The following is a 20,053-nucleotide window of genomic DNA, read 5'->3' on the forward strand; positions in this document are numbered from 1 at the left end:
TCTCCAGCATTTACTGTTTGTAGATTTTTTGATGATGGCCATTCTGACCGGTGTGAGATGATATCTCATTGTAGTTTGGATTTGCATTTCTCTAATGATTAATGATGTTGAGCATTCTTTCATGTGTTTGTTGGCAATCTGTATATCTTCTCTGGAGAAATGTCTATTTAGGTCTTCTGCCCATTTTTGGATTGGGTTGTTTGTTTTTTTGGATATTGAGCTACATAAGCTGCTTGTAAATTTTGGAGATTAATCCTTTGTCAGTTGCTTCATTTGCAAATACTTTCTGAGGGTTGTCTTTTCTTCTTGTTTAGAGTTTCCTTTGCTGTGCAAAAGCTTTGAAGTTTCATTAGGTCCCATTTCTTTATTCTTATTTTCATTTCCATTTCTCTAGGAGGTGGGTCAAAAAGGATCTTGCTGTGATTTATGTCATAGAGTGTTCTGCCTATGTTTCCCTCTAAGAGTTTGATAGTGTCTGGCCTTACATTTAGGTCTTTGATCCATTTTAAGCTTATTTTTGTGTATGGTGTTAGGGAGTGTTCTAATTTCATTCCTTTACATGTAGCTGTCCAGTTTTCCCAGCACCACTTATTCAAGAGGCTGTCTTTTCTCCACTGTATATTCTTGCCACCTTTATCAAAGATAAGGTGACCATATGTGCGTGGGTTTATCTCTGGGCTTTCTATCCTGTTCCATTGATCTATAATTCTGTTTTTGTGCCAGTACCATACTGTCTTGAGTACTGTAGCTTTGTAGTATAGTCTGAAGTCAGGGAGCCTGATTCCTCCAGCTCCGTTTTTCTTTCTCAAGATTGCTTTGGCTATTCGGGGTCTCTTGTGTCTCCATACAAATTGTGAGATTTTTTTGTTCTAGTTCTGTGAAAAATGCCAGTGGTAGTTTGATAGGATTGCACTGAATCTGTAGATTGCTTTGGGTAGTAGAGTCATTTTCACAATGTTGATTCTTCCAATCCAAGAACATGGTATATCTCTCCATCTGTTTCTATCATCTTTAATTTCTTTCATCAGTGTCCTATAATTTTCTGCATACAGGTCTTTTGTCTCCTTAGGTAGGTTTATTCCTAGATATTTTATTCTTTTTGGTTGCAATGGTAAATGGGAGGGTTTTCTTAATTTCACTTTCAGATTTTTCATCATTAGTGTATAGGAAAGCAAGAGATTTCTGTGCATTAATTTTGTAACCTGCTACTTTACCAAATTCATTGGTTATCTCTAGTAGTTTTCTGGTAGCATCTTTAGGGTTCTCTGTATAGTATCATGTCATCTGCAAACAGTGACAGCTTTACTTCTTCTTTTCCAATTTGGATTCCTTTTATTTCTTTTTCTTCTCTGATTGCTGTGGCTAAAACTTCCAAAATTATGTTGAATAATAGTGGTGAGAGTGGGCAACCTTGTCTTGTTCCTGATCTTAGGGGAAATGGTTTCAGTTTTTCACCATGGAGGACGATGTTGGCTGTGGGTTTGTCTATATGGCCTTTATTATGTTGAGGAAAGTTCCCTCTATGCCTACTTTCTGGAGGGTTTTTATCATAAATGGGTGTTGAATTTTGTCGAAAGCTTTTTCTGCATCTGTTGAGATGATCATATGGTTTTTCTCCTTCAATTTGTTAATATGGTGTATCACATTGATTGATTTGCGTATATGGAAGAATCCTTGCATTCCTGGGATAATCCCCACTTGATGATGGTGTATGATCCTTTTGATGTGCTGTTGGATTCTGTTTGCTAGTATTTTGTTGAGGATTTTTGCATCTATGTTCATCAGTGAAATTGGCCTGCAGTTTTCTTTCTTTGTGACAACTTTGTCTGGTTTTGGTATCAGGGTGATGGTGGCCTCGTAGAATGAGTTTGGGAGTGTTCATCCCTCTGCTACATTTTGGAAGAGTTTGAGAAGGATAGGTGTTAGCTCGTCTCTAAATGTTTGATAGAATTCGCCTGTGAAGCCATCTGGTCCTGGGCTTTTGTTTGTTGGAAGATTTTTAATCACAGTTTCAATTTCAGTTCTTGTGATTGGCCTGTTCATATTTTCTATTTCTTCCTCGTTCAGTCGCGGAAGGTTGTGCATTTCTAAGAATTTGTCCATTTCTTCCAGGTTGTCCATTTTAATGGCATATAGTTGATTGTAGTAATCTCTCATGATCCTTTGTACTTTTGCAGTGTCAGTGGTTACTTCTCCTTTTTCATTTCTAGTTCTATTGACTTGAGTATTCTCCCTTTTTTTCTTGATGAGTCTGGCTAATGGTTTATCAATTTTGTTTATCTTCTCAAAGAACCAGCTTTTAGTTTTATTGATCTTTGCTATCATTTCCTTCATTTCTTTTTCATTTATTTCTGATCTGATCTTTATGATTTCTTTCCTTCTGCTAACTGTGGGTTTTTTTTGTTTTTGCTTCTCTAATTGTTTTAGGTGTAAGGTTAGGTTGTTTATTTGAGATGTTTCTTGTTTCTTAAGGTAGGACTGTATTGCTATAAACTTCCCTCTTAGAACTGCTTTTGCTGCCTCCCATAGGTATTGGGTGATCGTGTTTTCATCGTCATTTGTTTCCAGGTATTTTTTGATTTCCTGTTTGATTCCTTCAGTGATTGCTTGGTTACTACGTAGTGTCTTGTTTAGCCTCCATGTATTTGTATTTTTTACAGATTTTTCCCTGTAATTGATATTTAGTCTCATAGCGTTGTGGTCGGAAAAGATACCTGATACGATTTCAATTTTCTTAAATTTACCAAGGCTTGATTTGTGACCCAAGATATGATCTATCCTGGAGAATGTTCCATGAGCACTTGAGAAGAAAGTGTATTCTGTTGTTTTTGGATGGAATGTCCTATAAATATCAATTAAGTCCATCTTGTTTAATGTATCATTTAAAGCTTGTGTTTCCTTATTTATTTTCATTTTGGATGATCTGTCCATTGGTGAATGTGGCGTGTTAAAGTCCCCTACTATGATTGTGTTACTGTCAATTTCCCCTTTTATGGCTGTTAGTATTTGCCTTATGTATTGAGGTGCTCCTATGTTGGGTGCATAAATATTTACAATTGTTATATCTTCTTCTTGGATCGATCCCTTGATCGTTATGTAGTGTCCTTCTTTGTCTCTTGTAATAGTCTTTATTTTAAAGTCTATTTTGTCTGATATGAGAATTGCTACTCCAGCTTTCTTTTGATTTCCATTTGCATGGAATATCTTTTTCCATCCCCTCACTTTCAGTCTGTATGTGTCCCTAGGTCTGAAGTGGGTCTCCTGTAGACAGCATATGTACAGGTCTTGTTTTTGTATCCATTCAGCCAGTCTATGTCTTTTGGTGGGAGCATTTAATCCATTTACATTTAAGGTAGTTATCGCTATGTATGTTCCTATTACCATTTTCTTAATTGTTTTGGGTTTGTTATTGTAGGTGTTTTCCTTCTCTTGTGTTTTCTGCCTAGAGAAGTTCCTTTAGCATTTGTTGTAAAGCTGGTTTGGTGGTGCTGAATTCTCTTAGCTTTTGCTTGTCTGTACAGGTTTTAATTTCTCCATTGAATCTGAATGAGATCCTTGCTGGGTAGACTAATCTTGGTTGTAGGTATTTCCCTTTCATCACTTTAAATATGTCCTACCACTCCCTCCTGGCTTGCAGAGTTTCTGCTGAAAGATCAGCTGTTAACCTTATGGGGATTCCATTGTATGTTATTTGTTGTTTTCCCCTTGCTGTTTTTAATATTTTTTCTTTGTATTTAATTTTTGATAGTTTGATTAATATGTGTCTTGGCGTGTTTCTCCTTGGATTTATCCTGAATGGGACTCTCAGTGCTTCCTGGACTTGATTGACTATTTCCTTTCCCATGTTAGGAAAGGTTTCAACTATATTCTCTTCAAATATTTTCTCAGTCCTTTTAAGACAATCCATCTTTAAATTTAAGTCTTGAGCATTTAATTAGCAATTTTTGACCTCTGATCTATTGATTTCTTAGTATAAAATCTGTAGGGTCAATTTGGAACAGATGAATTTAGTAGCTCTTGAATATCTTTACATGGGAATTAACTGTTAATAATTTTCATTTCTTTAGAAGAAATATCCAAGTCCTAGGAGTTCTGACCCTGCTCAGTATTGTTGCCTACAAAACTAATGGAGGTATGATTCAGATCACAGTAGCATCATACTTTTTTTTTTTTTCTTTTTCTTTTTCCCCCTTCTAGAGAAATACGTGATGGAATATTTTGTAGCTATCTAGCTTTCAACAGAGGCAATTAAGGAAGTGCCATCCTCTTCTGCTCTAATTAACTTAGAAATGTCATATTTGGTGCCTTAAGAATAACTGAGTATGTTTAAACTATGCTGTGCTATTGATTCTGTTCCCCAAAAACATAGACACAAAGGGAAATCACATAAATTATAATACAACTGAACGTACTTAATTTTCTTTTCCTATTTGGTCTACATGCACCACCTGGTGGTAAAGTAGTGCATTTCAAATGCAGTGTTTGTGTGTGTGTGTGTGTGTGTGTGTGTGTGTGTACGTGTGTGTTGGGGGTATTTAATATGGGAAAGAGAATTTTAATATGTATTCCTAAATATTGTTTTATATTAACAATGTAATTATTTTGCAACAAATATCTAATAAAACACTAGAACGCTACTATATACACGTTAGAACAGGAAGTAAAGGGGAGAATAACTCATGTTGGAAAGCAAAGTAGCATTCTCGTATTTACATGAGCTATACCTCTTAAAATTCCATCCCTAAATTAACATTTATTTATTGCATTAATGTTCTTATTAAGGGCAAGAGGCAAACATTGATAACCAATATAAAACCATATAAAAATTTTTTTTATTTTTTATTTTTAAGAATAATAATTTTAAGAGTATGTATCTTCTTCCTTATCTTAGTAGTTAGTGTTAGTAACAAGTCACAGAATTTTAAAAATACAAGGCACAATAGAATCATCTAGACTAATTTTACAAATGTAGCAGCTGAGATTCAGAAACTTCAGGTGACTTGCCCTGGTCATACTGGTAATTAGTGGCCCAACTCAAATAAGAAAGTTGTTATTCTTACTTTCAGTCTAGTAACATAAGATATAAAATTATACTCATATGCAATGCTGAAATATCTCTGTATGAAGAGATATACCCTTAACTCAGCTATATAGTTCTTGAAGACAGTAAGATGTGAACTGATACACATTAGTAGTTTCATTCTAACATTCTGAACACAAAGGAGTAATAGTAGAAATGCATGCATCATAAAGCTATGTAAAAGATTTTAAATTAAAAAAATCCCTTTTACATACATGTTCCAAGGAATATTTTCAACTTATATACAACTGCTATGTTATAAGACAATCTAAAAAATTCCCTTTCCCCTTCTAACTGCTTCAGAATCAGAGATTTGTTTCTACAAAGTAGGTACCCAGTTGTAGATCTGAGCATAAACCATGTTCATAGCTCCCTCTCATGACCATTGAATGAATACTATACAAGCCTCCTTTATTCTCGCTGTTGTATTCAACTAACAGCTCACTGGTTAAGTTTTAATTGCTTCCAATGAGGTCAGCAAAGGTATTTATCGAAAAGCCCTGAATAAAAGGCTCCACACACACACACACAAGCTCACACGCGCTCACATACACAGAGAAAATCCTCTTGCCTGTTGATTTATGGAAACAATTATGATTCTGCTGGAGAATTTCTCAGCTGAGAAATAGTTTGTAGCTACAGTAGAGAGGCTCAAGTTGCACAGGGCAGACAACAGACATGGAATTCTTGTGTATCCAGCTGTTATCAACAGAACAAGTAAGTGACTGTTATTTGTCTTTAAAAATAATGCTGAATATTTGTTAGTAGTTTATCTCTTTTTCTGGTTTTAGTACTGAGGGGAAAAGTAAAGTTACCAGATTCTTGAGCTGTGAGATTATCTATAGTAATTCTGTTGTAGAACTTACATAAAGATAAGGTTGAAATTCTCCAGAGCAATCCTGACATTTAACTTGAGAAATGTGGGCAGTTCAGGAGAAAATAACTGACAAACCACAAACGTAAAAGAATATAATAAAGAAATCTAGGGAAAAGCATTTATATTTTGTTAATAGTAATTTTAGAACTTAATTTAAATCAACAGCTCTAATTGCAGGATGTTTCTTACCAAGTACGAACTGGAATGAATGGTACAATCATATTCTGATTTGTCTCTACTAATGCATAGCTTTTGTAAATCTACATACAGAGTGGTAAAGACACTGACATCCTCTGTGAAAGCTGTTTTAAATGTACCTTCACAGTATGAATTACACAGTATGTTATAATAGTATTTACACACTGAAATTTATACATATAATTTTTCATCTTCCTCTCTCTCCTCCCTCCCCATTCTTACTCTCTCATTGCAAACAGAAGTCAAGTAGCAAACAGCAACGCAGCAACTGAGCTTATTACAACCTGTTTTTATAAGGATATACTGACAAGAGAGTTATTTAAGGAGGAATTCTATATTGTTATCAGGAACTAAAAGGATAAGGCTAACAACTTGGAGAGTGCAACTACTCTTTCTTAAATCAATCTACAGTTCACAGATAGGACGAGGTCAATGACCTAGGAACAACAATCAACTCAAGATTTAATTTTCATTATGTTATTCATGAACACCCGGGGCACTATACTATAATGCGCAAATGGATACTGACATGGATCCTGCCAAGTTTGCTCTACAGATCATGCTTCCACATTATCTGTCTAGTGGGCACTATATCTTTAGCTTGCAATGACATGACTCCAGAGCAAATGGCTACAAATGTGAACTGTTCCAGCCCCGAGCGACATACAAGAAGTTATGATTACATGGAAGGAGGGGATATAAGAGTGAGAAGACTCTTCTGTCGAACACAGTGGTATCTGAGGATTGATAAACGAGGCAAAGTCAAAGGGACCCAAGAGATGAAGAATAATTACAGTAAGTAATGTTTTTTATTTACAGCACAGCTTATGAACCTTAACAATCTGTGAAAGGATCAATTTTCAAGTGACAAGTTTTCTCAGTCTCTTTTGAAAAAAAAAAATAATTTTCTATTGGCTCTAAATCGGGATAGTTAAAGTATGTTCCTAAAACCATCTCCTGGGGTTGGGCAAATCTACTAATACTATAGTTGGAGCTGATCACTCAAGCCAATTTGAAAATATATTCTCCATGTCCTAAGCTCAAAATGCTCATATGTTAAGCAAAATGTAAATGCTATTATTCATACTGAAATGTGATTTATTGTCTTCTAGCAAAAGTCACTAGGAACTCTAATAGAGTACTCAGTAAATGCTCACCAAAAATGACTTACCATTAGTTTGAGGAACAGATAATTTTTTAAAATAATTTGATTTCCCTTGAAAAAATATTTCCGTGGTGTGAAATACTGAAAATATGCCTTCAGTGACTTGTGCAATTGTGTATAGTTTTAAAACAGAAGGGAATCTGTGGTATCCTCATCTGTTCATATCATAAAGAGCTTGTATTTGATTGCTTAATTATTTACCTAGGCACAAAAATAGGCTCCTTCTAACATTTTCTTTATCTAAATATTCTGTGCCATAAAAGTTCCATGTTACCTTAAGAGAAATGTGAATGTGAAGGAGGAAATAAAAGTGAGTTGGAAGAGACGTTAATTCCATGATTTAAATGTAAATAATTAGATTTTCCTCAAGAATCAGTTATTCTTTTCATGTTGATGTGTCAGGGTTGGATTTATCATTTAGCAGTTATGATTAATAACCAATTTCAAAAGTATTAAGTTTTATGGGGTAAAATATCAATATATACCTGAACATACCTGAACATTAAGAATTTAAAATCCCTGAGTGAAAGGAAATTTTGTTTGTATTACTAGTACTTGAACAATGTTATTATCATATCATTTTATAATATTATGTATGTTAAAGTCAATTGAAAAAGAACGCATGGGGTGATGGTGTAAACATTTGCCTAGCCCAGTGCTAGGATTATAGTGAATATTTAAAACTTTTGCTGCTTGTTTAATAAATGGCTTTTAGGCTTCCAAACTAATGAGCCAATATGGGAATATGGGGAATTACGTTTCCAATATGAAAATGAGAGAATCCACTCTTTAAACTATAATTGATATAGAATGTTAAGGCCATTTAAATGGATTGCTAACAGTATGGCTTTATTATTACCTCTATTAATAATGTTAATGCGCTAGTTCTAGAATATTGTTCTGATTATACTGAAGTTTAGGTAAGGAAATAACTACTTGGAGGAAAGTTTTGTGGATAGCTACTTCTCTGTGAGCAACAGAATTTGGCTCACATCAATAAATAAATTTATTTAAAAGTTATTGAGATTTATAATGGATAACAGAACCTGGTGGAGAAAACAGAGCCCAGGTGGAAATTATGACAGATAGGTCCAATGCCTGCCTATGAATGACTCTGGAACAATTTCTTACTTTTTCCAATTCTCATTTTTTTTATCTGTAAGATGTGGGATATGTACAGATGATCTCCAATGCACCTTCTAGTTCTTACAGTCTATTTTATTCTAAACCTCAGAATACATAACATAAATGTGAACAATCTAAGTACTCATATAATTACCATAAACATTGAATGAGATGAAAGTGAATGTTATCTCAATGATAAGTTGAGCTGTCAGAACTAATTTCAAATTGTAACAATAAGGTTACTGAACCTAAACACTATAGAATTCTTCCATATGCTAATTCCTTTTGAATGCTTTTACCAAGTAATGAAAAAGTGAAAAATTAGATGTAAAATCCAGTGAAAGTGAATAATATTCATAATTATTTGGGATCAATTGGAATATCTACGATTGGAATGCATTCAGATATATACGTTTTATTTTATATTAAAATTTCTTGAAACCATGAAACTCAGGTATTTTAAAACATACACAAAATGCTGAGGTTTTTTATAGTTTGAAACACAATTTAGCGCTGACCTTGAGTAACCACAAAACCAATTTGGCAGACAACTTCTATTCTAACTCTAATTTTACAGTTAAAAAAAAGAAAGGAAGAAAAGGGGAGGAAGGAAAGAAGGAAGGAGAGAAGGAAGAAAGGCGGAAGGAAGGAAGGAAGGAAGGAAGGAAGGAAGGAAGGAAAGTCATTTTATATCATTATAAATTAGAATGTCACAATACCAATGTACTAAAAGACATGATATATGTAAATAATCTTCGCTTCTATAAGCTTTTCCATAGACTGTATATCTAGTCTATATACTTTCTTGATATGATAAATTCTCCTGGAAAGGGAAACTTACATCGGGAGCATTTCAGTAACTCCAAAATTGTTGTCAAGTTGTGCTGCTATCCTATTGAAGAAGAAGCCTGCCAGGCTTCTCCATAAAGAGGGGCTATAGGAAATCCTAAGGCACTCCATTGAAAAATATATGGAGAATAACATAGAACAGAATTCTGATAGTCATTTCCTATTATCCAATTTTAAAATTGAATGCCTCATACATAAAACATGCAAATTGTCACATGTGAAGTTGAAGCTACTGTATCCAGGTACAAAGAAATCCAGGTACAAAGAGAGTGCTCCACAGAATTTTAAAAAGTGACAGAAAACAAAAAAATTGAAATTATAAAACTTGTAGATTGTTTACATTCCTCAATCCTTAATTGAATTAATGAACAAATGAACAAAAGATGTTTCCTTCCTATTTTCATTAAGATGAGAAAGTAAAAGGTAATTGGATTGTCTACTACACTGAAACTCAGCAGAGTTCAGAAACTGGTAAAGATGAAAATTAAACTTTGAATTTCATTTTCAATGTTCTGATGCCTTAAGTTCATTCACTGGTTGTTAAACATCCTTCTTTGGAGGCCTTTTAAGATGGTATAGATTTACATGTCTTAGATGATAAAAATTTGCATGAAAAGTTAGATGCCAGCTGCATGAAACAGTTCTTCTCTGGGTTACCATATGAAAGTCCCCAGTCCGTTCTCATGGCTTTGCTTTGAATGAAAGGGAAAGTGACCTGAAGATGTTAATGGATCTTGAAGGACTGCTTACTTCACCAGCAGAAGCACTGCTCCCTCATAGGAATGTGGCTTATAAGATATTGCTAAGACAATGGATTGGACTAGGTAGGTGAGGTGAAAAACCTGGGTGTATAATTCTCCTTCCAGAAGGTGTTGGGCTGGGGCAGGCAAATGGAGGGCCTGGAGGAAGAGAACAGGAGTGATAAGGAGGTGGATATGACGGCTCATGTCTCACATCTTTAGGGAATTAAAAAATTACTTGAGCTACCTTGGGTTGTAAGGGTCTCACTTCAGTGTTAATCATAGTGTTGTCTTGTGAAGTATTTTAAATCTAGATAAGAATGAGTAAATGTCAGAAAAAATGCACCGAGTAACCCAACAGAAACAAGACTTGTATTAGTAGCCATATAAGCAAGACCTGACTATGTAAAAGTAGGAATTCATAAGAGGCCAAGAGATGCTGAACTGCATTTCTGACTCTGGAGGGGAGAGAAGCTATCACTGGAGAACGGGTCCTGAGATCGCACGCTATTCTTACCCTGGAGGCAAGGAAGCCTCTCCTCTCAACTTGTTCTCTGGGTGGCACCACATTTAGCCTTTTAGTAGGTTTCTAAGCGATGAAACGAGAACTTAACCTGAACTAATAAAAAGAATAATAAAAGCATAAAATGCGCCTTCAGAATGAAATAAATATCCACATTCTCTGCAGAGGAGAACATTAATAATATCACAAAAGGACTGGCAATGGATGGTCAATACTTCCACTGCTGTTGTCAGAGTTTCCCCTGGGGGAACTAAGGCCAGAGGGTGAATTTAGATAATTGGACCAGGCAACTCATCAGCAGACAGAGGCAATCACTCCACACCTGACACAAATAACACTGCTGTTTAAGCTGGAAGTTGAGGTGGTGAGTGAGAGACAGCAGCAGTGCACTGGGCAACCAACAACTGCCCTGAGAGACAGATGTGGACTCTGAAAATTCAGTCCCTGAGGATGATTTTCTTGCTTTCGGCATCCAATTACTAAAAAGTTTTTTGGTTCCCATTCCTTTTGAGAGGAAATCCTTAATTGCCATAAGCCATTGACTCAAGAAAAAGTATGCCTCACTTGTTATTATTGAGCATTGTTAAGTTCCATAGCAAGAAAAGGGTTAGCCATTCTGAAAACTGGCCAATGATTTGGCAATATTGTCTTTTGGATTGTTAGACTGTGACTGGATATGGCCTAACAATTGGCAAAAAGCAAATAAACACACTGCTGTTGGATCTGATTTGACCACAAAATCTTCAGTGACTCAGTTGTCAACAATTCTTTGGATAAGCTCCTGCTCAACAAGAATCTCTCCTAGTAGCTAACAAATACACATATCACCTCTAAATACAAAGACAGTAAACTTGCTTATTCTCCAAAGAGTTCTTAACAGGTTATCTAAAAGAACAATAATTCACACTGTCAAAATACAAAATAAGAAAATCACGACAACCACGTCTCTAAAAAGAAATAGACAAAGAGGAACATATCTATGGAACTGAACCAAAATCGTAGAATTACTGACAAAATGGAATCCTGTAGAACTGGTGACCTTACTCTCTTCTTTAAGTTGTCAAGGCTGTAAATTATGGAAGATTTGGAAATACTAGCAATTTGGAAATAGCTAGATTTGGAAATATTAGCTATTCTTTGAAAACTTTAACGTTAAGAATAATTTTTCATTTTATGGTCTTCCTCTTTTTTTAGGCTAACACCAGTGCCTGGCACTTATTAAGTGCTAATAACAACTTATTGCCACAGGTGCATCTCATTTATTTTGTAAATTGTCATCTGAACTGGCCATCACTTTCATTTCTATATTAATCCAGAGCATCTGATCATGTACTTAACCTTGTGACTTAGTTGTATTACAACTCTTCAGCCTATAGTTTTAGAGCTTTCAGAGACCCAAGTGAATTGAAGAGAATGCAAGAAGCCAGCTTTTAGATATATGGAAGGGGTTCCTTTTCTAGACTTTTCTATTTCTCAGCCTTGGCTAAATATTGTAATCAGCTGAGAAACTTTAAAAAATACCGATACCAGGTTCCACCCACAAAGATTCTCATTAAATGTATTTGGGGTGCAGCCTGGGCATCAGGAATTTTAAAAGCTCCCCAGATAATTCTGACATGGCTGGCTCCAAAGCTGAGCCTAAGGGGATCACATTAGATTACTGGGGAAACCATAGCTCAGTTAAATCAGAATCTTGTGAAGGCAGGAAGGACCCAGGCATCAGTGTTTGTTTAAAGCTCTCCAGTGAGTCTAATGGGCAGCTAAGGCTGAAAACCACTACTTAGTGAGACAAGGCTTCTAATTCAGCAGGATTCCCTCGGGTGTCCTGGGAATGTTTTGGAACCTTTAGAGGGCTCCTGAGTTAACCTCTACCCTGGGGGATTTTGAAATGGGCTTATCAGGAATCAATCTCTGAATTTTGCATCAGGGAAATTCTTCTGGGTCCATTCGACCTTTCTGACAAATCTTAGTGGCTCCAACATTTGGTGAACTGGCTTGGAAATGCACGTGATGACAGCCTGAAGCTACTATTTAAGAAGGCATCTTCTGTGAATGAGTTCATTGCTGGGGAAAAATAGGTCTGGTGCCACAGTTTCAAAATGACAGGCAGGTCTGACTCCCTTCTGACACTTTCAAGTGGTGCTGCAGCAGGGAACCTGGAGAACAGGCATCAATGCCAGCTTACAAGGCACTTAAATGAGCCACTTATGATTATGAACCCAGATGCCCCCAAATTAGAGTTTCACCTCCTACGACCACCTCACGAAAGCAGTGATTTAAAGAGACAAACTCCAGTCTAGAAAATCCAACAGGGAAGAAACCATAAGCCTAGAGGGTCTACCCAGATTAGTGAAAGGCTACGAACCTAGCAGTTTGTTCTCTTTGTAAGTTGGGGATTAAGGCAAAGCTTTCTTTCTTTTCTAAAGATTCCAGCTTTCTTCGTCTGTATCAAAGAATTTATGGTAGCAGAGTAACTTCTTTTTCATCACTACTGGAATACAATATTTGTCTATGTTTTAATTTCACACATGGCACATAGAAGAAGAGGCAGGAATTGTGTATATCTAAGGAATACTGAGAAAAATTAATATTAAATGAAAGGATCTTCCATATGAATTCCTCCTTTTCCTAAACCATATCCAATCTTTCTTTAAAAAATTTATTGAGGTATGATTGACATATAAAAAGCTGTACTTATTTAATGTATACAACCTGATGAATTCAGAGATAATACATCACTATATTCTATGCCATAAACGTACCCATCACTTCCAAAAGTTTCCTCCTGCCCTTTTTTATTAATTATTATTATTATTATTTGTGATAAAAGTACTTAACATAAGATCTATCGTCTTAGCAAATATTTAAGTATACATTACAATATTGTAAACTATAGACGCTACACTGTACAGTATATCTCTTGGATTTATTCACCTTGCAAAACTGAAACTTAGTACCCTTTGACTAATATCTCCTTGTTTCCCCCACCCTCCAGCCCCTAGCAACCATTATTCTACTCTGCTTCTATAAGAGAAAACTAATTTTTATTTTATTTTAACATCTTTAAAACCAATATTTTAGATTCTTCCTGTAAGTTGTATCATGTAGTATTTGCCTTTCTGTATCTAGCCTATTTCACTTAACATAATGTCCTCCTGGTTCATATCCAATCTTGCTGCAAGCAAAATAGGTTGGAAGATAAAATTGTCTGCCTTTCACATGGTTCTGAAAACCACATTAAAGAATCACTGAACATTTGACTGTTTCTTGATTAAGATTCACATCTGTATTTGAGATGATATCTGCACCTGACTTAGGTAGAGAAGCCATACCAAATTTACTAACAAGGAAAACGTCATTAAAGTTATTCAGCTAGTTGGGTTTGTGTAGAAATATATAAAGACAAAAGGGATTAGGGTGGGGAAGGAGAGAGGAGAATTATCCAATATCCATGTCCAGGTAGAACATGTCTTTTAGGCAGACAACATCCTTCTCAGAGAAAAAAAGTTTGATGTATATTGGGGAGAATTGTCTCTAGAGATTCTTCAGTTGCTCCAGTCAACTTTCCTGCAGAAGAATGTAATCACTTCTACTGGTGTGGCCACAAGTACTTGATAGGGCCATTGGCTAGTGTCCTAAGAATAAAAAGGAAGAAAATATCTTTTGTCTGTGAACAGGAGAGAAAAAGGTGAGAGAGGAAAGGAAAAAAGGACTTTATATAAAAATTAATGAATTTTGTATTTTAAGTTTAGGGAGGACTTAAATACAAAAGATTCTCATAAAATATAGCTCTACTAAATTTTTTAAAAAATTGAAGTATAGCTGACGTACAATATTCCACTTACTTTTTGATGCCCTTACGGAATAAAGGAAATTGAATGCAATGGATTGATAATATAGTAGAGGAAGGATTTCTGAGATGGAAACAAACAAAAACAAAAACAAAATAGTGTACAGAGGGGTTGAAATGATAATAGATTATTGCAATATGTTACTCATATAGGAGGTCTGAAAATTTGTGCTTTTAGCTATAATAATATTTGCTTATTTATCCAGACTATTCTGAAACTGAGTTTATTTTTCTGATTAATACGAGAAAGGAGAAATGAGGCATATTTCAACATCCTTAAATAGCATATTTATCATGTTCCATTAAAAGCTACTGTAATATTTTCCATTTCATTTACCTATTTGAACTTCACATGTAATTGTAGATAATGCTGAGAAAATGATTCGAGATCAAATTCAGAATCACCTCAGCCTGCCTCAGATTTTTCTTACAGCAGCAATTACAAACTTTGTTTCTTAGAACACTAGTGTCCTTTGAGATATTAATGGTGTTTCCTGCAGCACAGTTTCTGTGGCTCGTTGGAAAATATTAGGTTAAATAAAGCGGAACAAGTTTTTTTCACAGCAGAAAATTCTCCAAGCCTATACTACACTAGTATGAATTGCAAAACTCTAGGAGAAGACTATATATGGTTTCCCAAACTTATCTGACAGCAGAGTATACCCTCTACCCCCACTACCCTCCCTACTCTCATCCCTGATTTGGGTAAAACATTTAAATTTCTAAATGGAAACTAGGGAGCTACTGCCTAGGGAACCTATCTTTGGTGTAGTGAAGAACGAAAGCCAAGCTTCCACTCCGTTGTTAGGTCCAAATAAAAAGGCTATAAAAATGGACTTGAACCAGTGTTTTAAGAGTGACCTTGAACCAAAAATGTGTGCCGAAGTCAGGAGCCTGCATATAATTTTGGACTCTTAGGGTAGTATTTGGGGTATAAATGCTGTACTGAAATCCAGAGATTTGCAGTGAGATTTAAGCCTAGTTTGAAGCTCCTTCTGACTTCTGAGAAGCTTTAAAGAACCCTTCTCCTAATCTGAAATGATGCCCAACAGCTATCATTTGAGCAATCTAGAAACTGACAAAAACATTTCCCATGCAGTAATCTAAAAATGTTTTAGCATTCCAACATGATTGAAGAATTCTTATCTTATATACCTAAAATCAATAAACTTTGTTTTACTTTTCAGAAAAGCTGTTTGAGTAAAAGTTGAAGTTATTTCAATTATATCAATAAAGAACAAGTTTCATTTACTGGCCAAAAACTATTTAGAAATTTGAAATTTAACCTAAACAGAAGGGAGGACTGCAAATTTAATAAATTAATTTCATACCCTTTGAAAAAGTCACTTATTTGAGATTTTAAATAGAACTGCTTTTCTAGTCATATACAACACATTTGCTTGTCTTATGGTTTTTTTCTGTTTGCATTTGGCAATGCCACTAGAATGTCAGTTCTGGAAAGATAAGTATCATGTCTTACTCTCCCTTTTGTCTCCCAATGGCAGATAGCTCAATGCAAAGGGTGGAAGAAGGGAAGACAAACTGACAATCACTCATATTTCTCTGTTAAGTTTTTATATATTTAAAATTAACTATAGGTAAGAAATAGATTAGTAAATTATCATGAAAATTTAATGTGGACAAGAATGAAAAATCTTGCTAAAATAAAACAGAAGTACACTTCACTTTTTTTTTTTCTCTATTATTAAGAAAATGTTGGTCTCCAGAACCCCTTTGACTTAATGTTTTTCTAGGTAATTTTAAGGGAGGAGTGGCAAAGTTTTATTGCAGAGGTCAATAATCTAAGCAGGCACAGGTACCACTGGTGACACTGAAAGGGTGATTGGCAGGGCATGGTGAAAACCAATCCTGGAAAAGCGGTAGCCTTCCTCAGCACTCATTCTTATTTTCATCTGACTGTCAGCTAATCCCTACATGTGAAAAACTATATGCAGAAAAAAATTCATAGTTTATATTGGCTTAAGGAGTATCTGCACTAAAAGGATACACAGAGGGGAAAAGTCTTTAAAAATTAAATGAGCTATACTAGTGAAAACAAGCAGTGGGCTGATAATATTTAGGTAGAGATCTGCCTACTTTCTAGCAGCACTTATAAAACTGATCTTGGGCAAGGTCGAAGAGAGGAGAGGACGTGTGTATAGGAAGAGACAGCTGGGGAGAAGTACAAAGCTGGTGAATGTACTCTCAATTTGTTTTAGTGCCAGTAGCCTGATCCTCAGACAGTCTTTCGGTGATTTATGATGTCTCTAACTGTACTTCTGACCACAGGCCTGGTTAGTGGGGTTCATATTGAGGCAGCTCTCACGGGAGCTCACCATAGGCAGTGAAAAGTTTCCTCCCTTGCTTGCTTGAATGATGAAGACGTCACACAAAACAAGACTGGTGATTTCTTTTTTCATTCTTTGTTAATTCGACAGTCATTGATGCCTTCCCTATGCCAGATCGAGGCTACCGTAATTAAAAGTCCATAGTCCATGCACTTAGAGAATTAACAGATTAGTTGGGGGTGGAGGGTGAACTACAAGTCAGAGGGGGAAAGTTTAGAGCACATTCGGGTGTTGCCTAACTCAACTTGAGGAGGTGGGCATGGAGGTCTTTTCTGGGAATAAATGACCTGAAGGATGAGCACGATGAAAGAGAGAAGACGAATGTATTACTTTCAGGGGAAATATTTTTTCTACATGCTTGGTAGTAAGAAAGTATTGCAAGGTTGGGAAACGGAAAGCGATTTAATACCTTTCCAGTTATCAATGTTAAGCTCACTAAGGTAAACCTTCTTTTTTCTATTAAAAAATATGAGAACATTTGCCCTTTATCAATTTTCCGACTTTGTCTAATTGCTCTGCTTACTAAAAATGTCTATTTCCTTTAAAGGAAAAGTTCTTTTAAAGGCATAATTTAAGTTCTGCTAATTGGAATAATATTGTTTCTCTGGATAACTGAATATTTTTCTCTTTTTAATGTAATTTGAATCTTTGATCATAATTGTAATCTGCTTAAGTGAGCTGTTCAGTAATGATCACGGTACCTTATGATTATGGAGGATTTTCTTCCCCACAGCAGTTCCTAAATAGTGAGAGAAACAATGGTTTTGAAGCTTCTTCTTAGCCTTTAAAGACAAAATTATGGAAGTTATCTGCCACATTCTTTAAGATAAGACAACTTTTATTACTATTAGAGTTGCATCACCTGCTTCAGCTATTTAACCAGGACACCCGGTAGTCAAGCAGCTGTGCACATTTACTCCCTCTAAATCCTGAAGTAGGCAATGAGGTGAGGTGTTTTCCCACTTAGATAAGTCTACTGATGTGTCCCTGTTTCTGAGAAATTGTGTCCAACTCCCTTCCTGTACAAATAATACATTATAAGATAATGTTGTCTGTTTAATAGACATAGAGAGGTGCTCTCAACTCTGCGAAGATTCTGCCCTAATTTGGTCTTCTAATTTTCTCTTAATTGGCTTGAAGCTGATCAGATATTGAATAAAAATTCATCCCAAAGAAGATGAGCATAAATAAATCTACATCATGGTTGTTAAGTTTGTACTTGGACCTAAAATTTGTCATGTTTTAAGGTACTATTTAATATTTTACCGGGTGTTCACATTAATATTACTATTAAAATTACTGCACTGTGTAGAAATAAATTTTGTTTGTTACTGTTGTCGTAAATCTTCTAATTTAGTCTACACAAAATTGCACAATGTACAACTGGGAACATGTTTATTGAGTGACTAAATATAAGTAGATTACTAAAATGATGTTAATTCTTTAAAAATACACATGCCAGTACTGAAGTTGGTGCAGAACACTTCATTCCATTCTAATTCATCCTCAAAATACCTCTTTGTTGTAAGATTGCAATCACACTATTAGTCCACTTTACAAGAAGAAAGAAAAAACCCTCAGGAATTGGCCAGCTTGATAAGTTTGCTAGTATACAAGTTCTAGTTTTAAAATTATACATAGGCTACCATGATGAGATATCACCTCACAGCTCTCAGAATGGCTATCATCAAAAGGACCAAAAATAACAAATGCTGGAAAGGATGTAGAGAAAGGGAGCCCTGTACACTATTGGTGGGAATGTAAATTGGTGCAGCCACTGTGGAGGGTCCTCAAAAAATCTAAAAATAGAACTATCATATAAGCCAGCAATTCCACTCCTGGGTATATATCCAAAGAAAATGAAAACATTAATTCAAAAAGACACTGCACCCCAATGTTCATAGCAGCATTATTTACAATAGCCAAGATACAAAAGCAATCTAAGTGTCTGTCAACACATGAATGAATGAATGAATGAATGAATGAATGAAGATGGAATACTACTCAGCCATGAAAAAGCACAAAATTTTGCCATTTCCAACAATATGGATGGACCTGGAGGGTATTATTCTTAGTTAAATAAGTCAGACAGAGAAAGGTAAATACTGTAGGTTATCAATTATATGTGGAATCCAAAAATAAAACAAATGTGAATATAACAAAAAAGGAACAGACTCACAGATATAGAGAACAAACTAGTGGTTACCAGTATGAAGAGAGAAGGAGGAGAGCCAAGACATGGATAGGAGATTTAGAGGTACAAACTACTATGTGTAAAATAAATAAGCTACAAAGATACATTGTACAGCACAGGGAATATAGCCAATATGGTATAATAACTCTAAATGGAGTATAATCTATAAAAATTTTGAATCACTATGTTGTATACCTGAAGCTAATACAATATTGTAAATCAACTATACCTCAATAAAAAATACAGAGGCTGGCTTTGCCTCCTATTTAGGTGTTGTTCCTTTTAATTAAGAAAGACTGGTGTTTAAAATAAGCTGATGATTGAAATGATCATATCAAAAACCTCTGTGTGCAATAATTGATTGTTTTCTGGAAATATTTGGGTATTCACTTAACTTACAAAGAGTAGATATTGAATAATAGGCCTGATAAATTCACTGTGTGACTAACATCATTATATATTAAAGATCAAGAAGTTCATATTCAGAATACTACTTTAAAACTTCCAGTTTCCTTATAGTCAACACAAGATACTAAGAGACTTTGAAGGGGAAGAAGTGAGGTATTTTAAAGTTACACTTTTCCCCCATAATGATAACACAGGTCAATAATATTATTTTAGGATCATAATAATTACTATAAGAGGTAAACTTACTGAGTAGTTACTGTGTGCCTGGCAGAGTTATGCTCATTTTGCAGATGAGGCAACACAGAGGTAGGTAGCTTGCTCTAGGTTCCATAGCTAGTAACTGCCAGAGTTGGGATATGAACTCAAGTAGGTTTAACTTTAAAGCATAATTTTTGTTATTAACACATGTATCACTATACTGTCTCTGGTGTGACTAAAATATCACACATTAATTTGCATCATGCAGTTGGATAATTTGCATCTGAAGAACTATAAACAGCTGCAATTTTCTTCTCTGTAATATGCCCTAATGAGTACTTGGCATTTTCTTATTATTAAATAAAAACTCTGCTCCAACTTTTCTTGTACAAAACATCTCCATTTGTCTTCCTCTTGAGTTGGCATGGTAACCTTCAGTTTATTTTGCTTACAAATTGCTAAAGACGTTGCAAAATTTGATTTGGTTGTATTTTAAAC

At 35.2% G+C, this 20,053-nt stretch overlaps 2 protein-coding genes across 2 annotated transcripts in view; one reads left to right on the top strand and one right to left on the bottom strand.

The window, feature by feature from the left end:
• FAM227B (family with sequence similarity 227 member B) overlaps window positions 1–20,053 on the bottom strand; it is a 264,205-nt gene that overhangs the window by 93,556 nt on the left and 150,596 nt on the right. The gene's annotated exons all lie outside the window — the stretch shown is intronic.
• FGF7 (fibroblast growth factor 7) overlaps window positions 5,518–20,053 on the top strand; it is a 62,285-nt gene continuing 47,749 nt past the window's right edge. Inside the window, exons 1-2 of the mRNA XM_068551254.1 lie at window positions 5,518–5,797; window positions 6,395–6,950. Coding sequence (XP_068407355.1) covers window positions 6,665–6,950 — 286 coding nt within the window. The 5' untranslated portion in view covers window positions 5,518–5,797; window positions 6,395–6,664. The remainder of the gene's footprint in view (window positions 5,798–6,394; window positions 6,951–20,053) is intronic.

The sequence above is a fragment of the Eschrichtius robustus genome, chromosome 1, assembly GCF_028021215.1.
Source record: "Eschrichtius robustus isolate mEscRob2 chromosome 1, mEscRob2.pri, whole genome shotgun sequence".
Classification (NCBI taxonomy): domain Eukaryota; kingdom Metazoa; phylum Chordata; class Mammalia; order Artiodactyla; family Eschrichtiidae; genus Eschrichtius; species Eschrichtius robustus.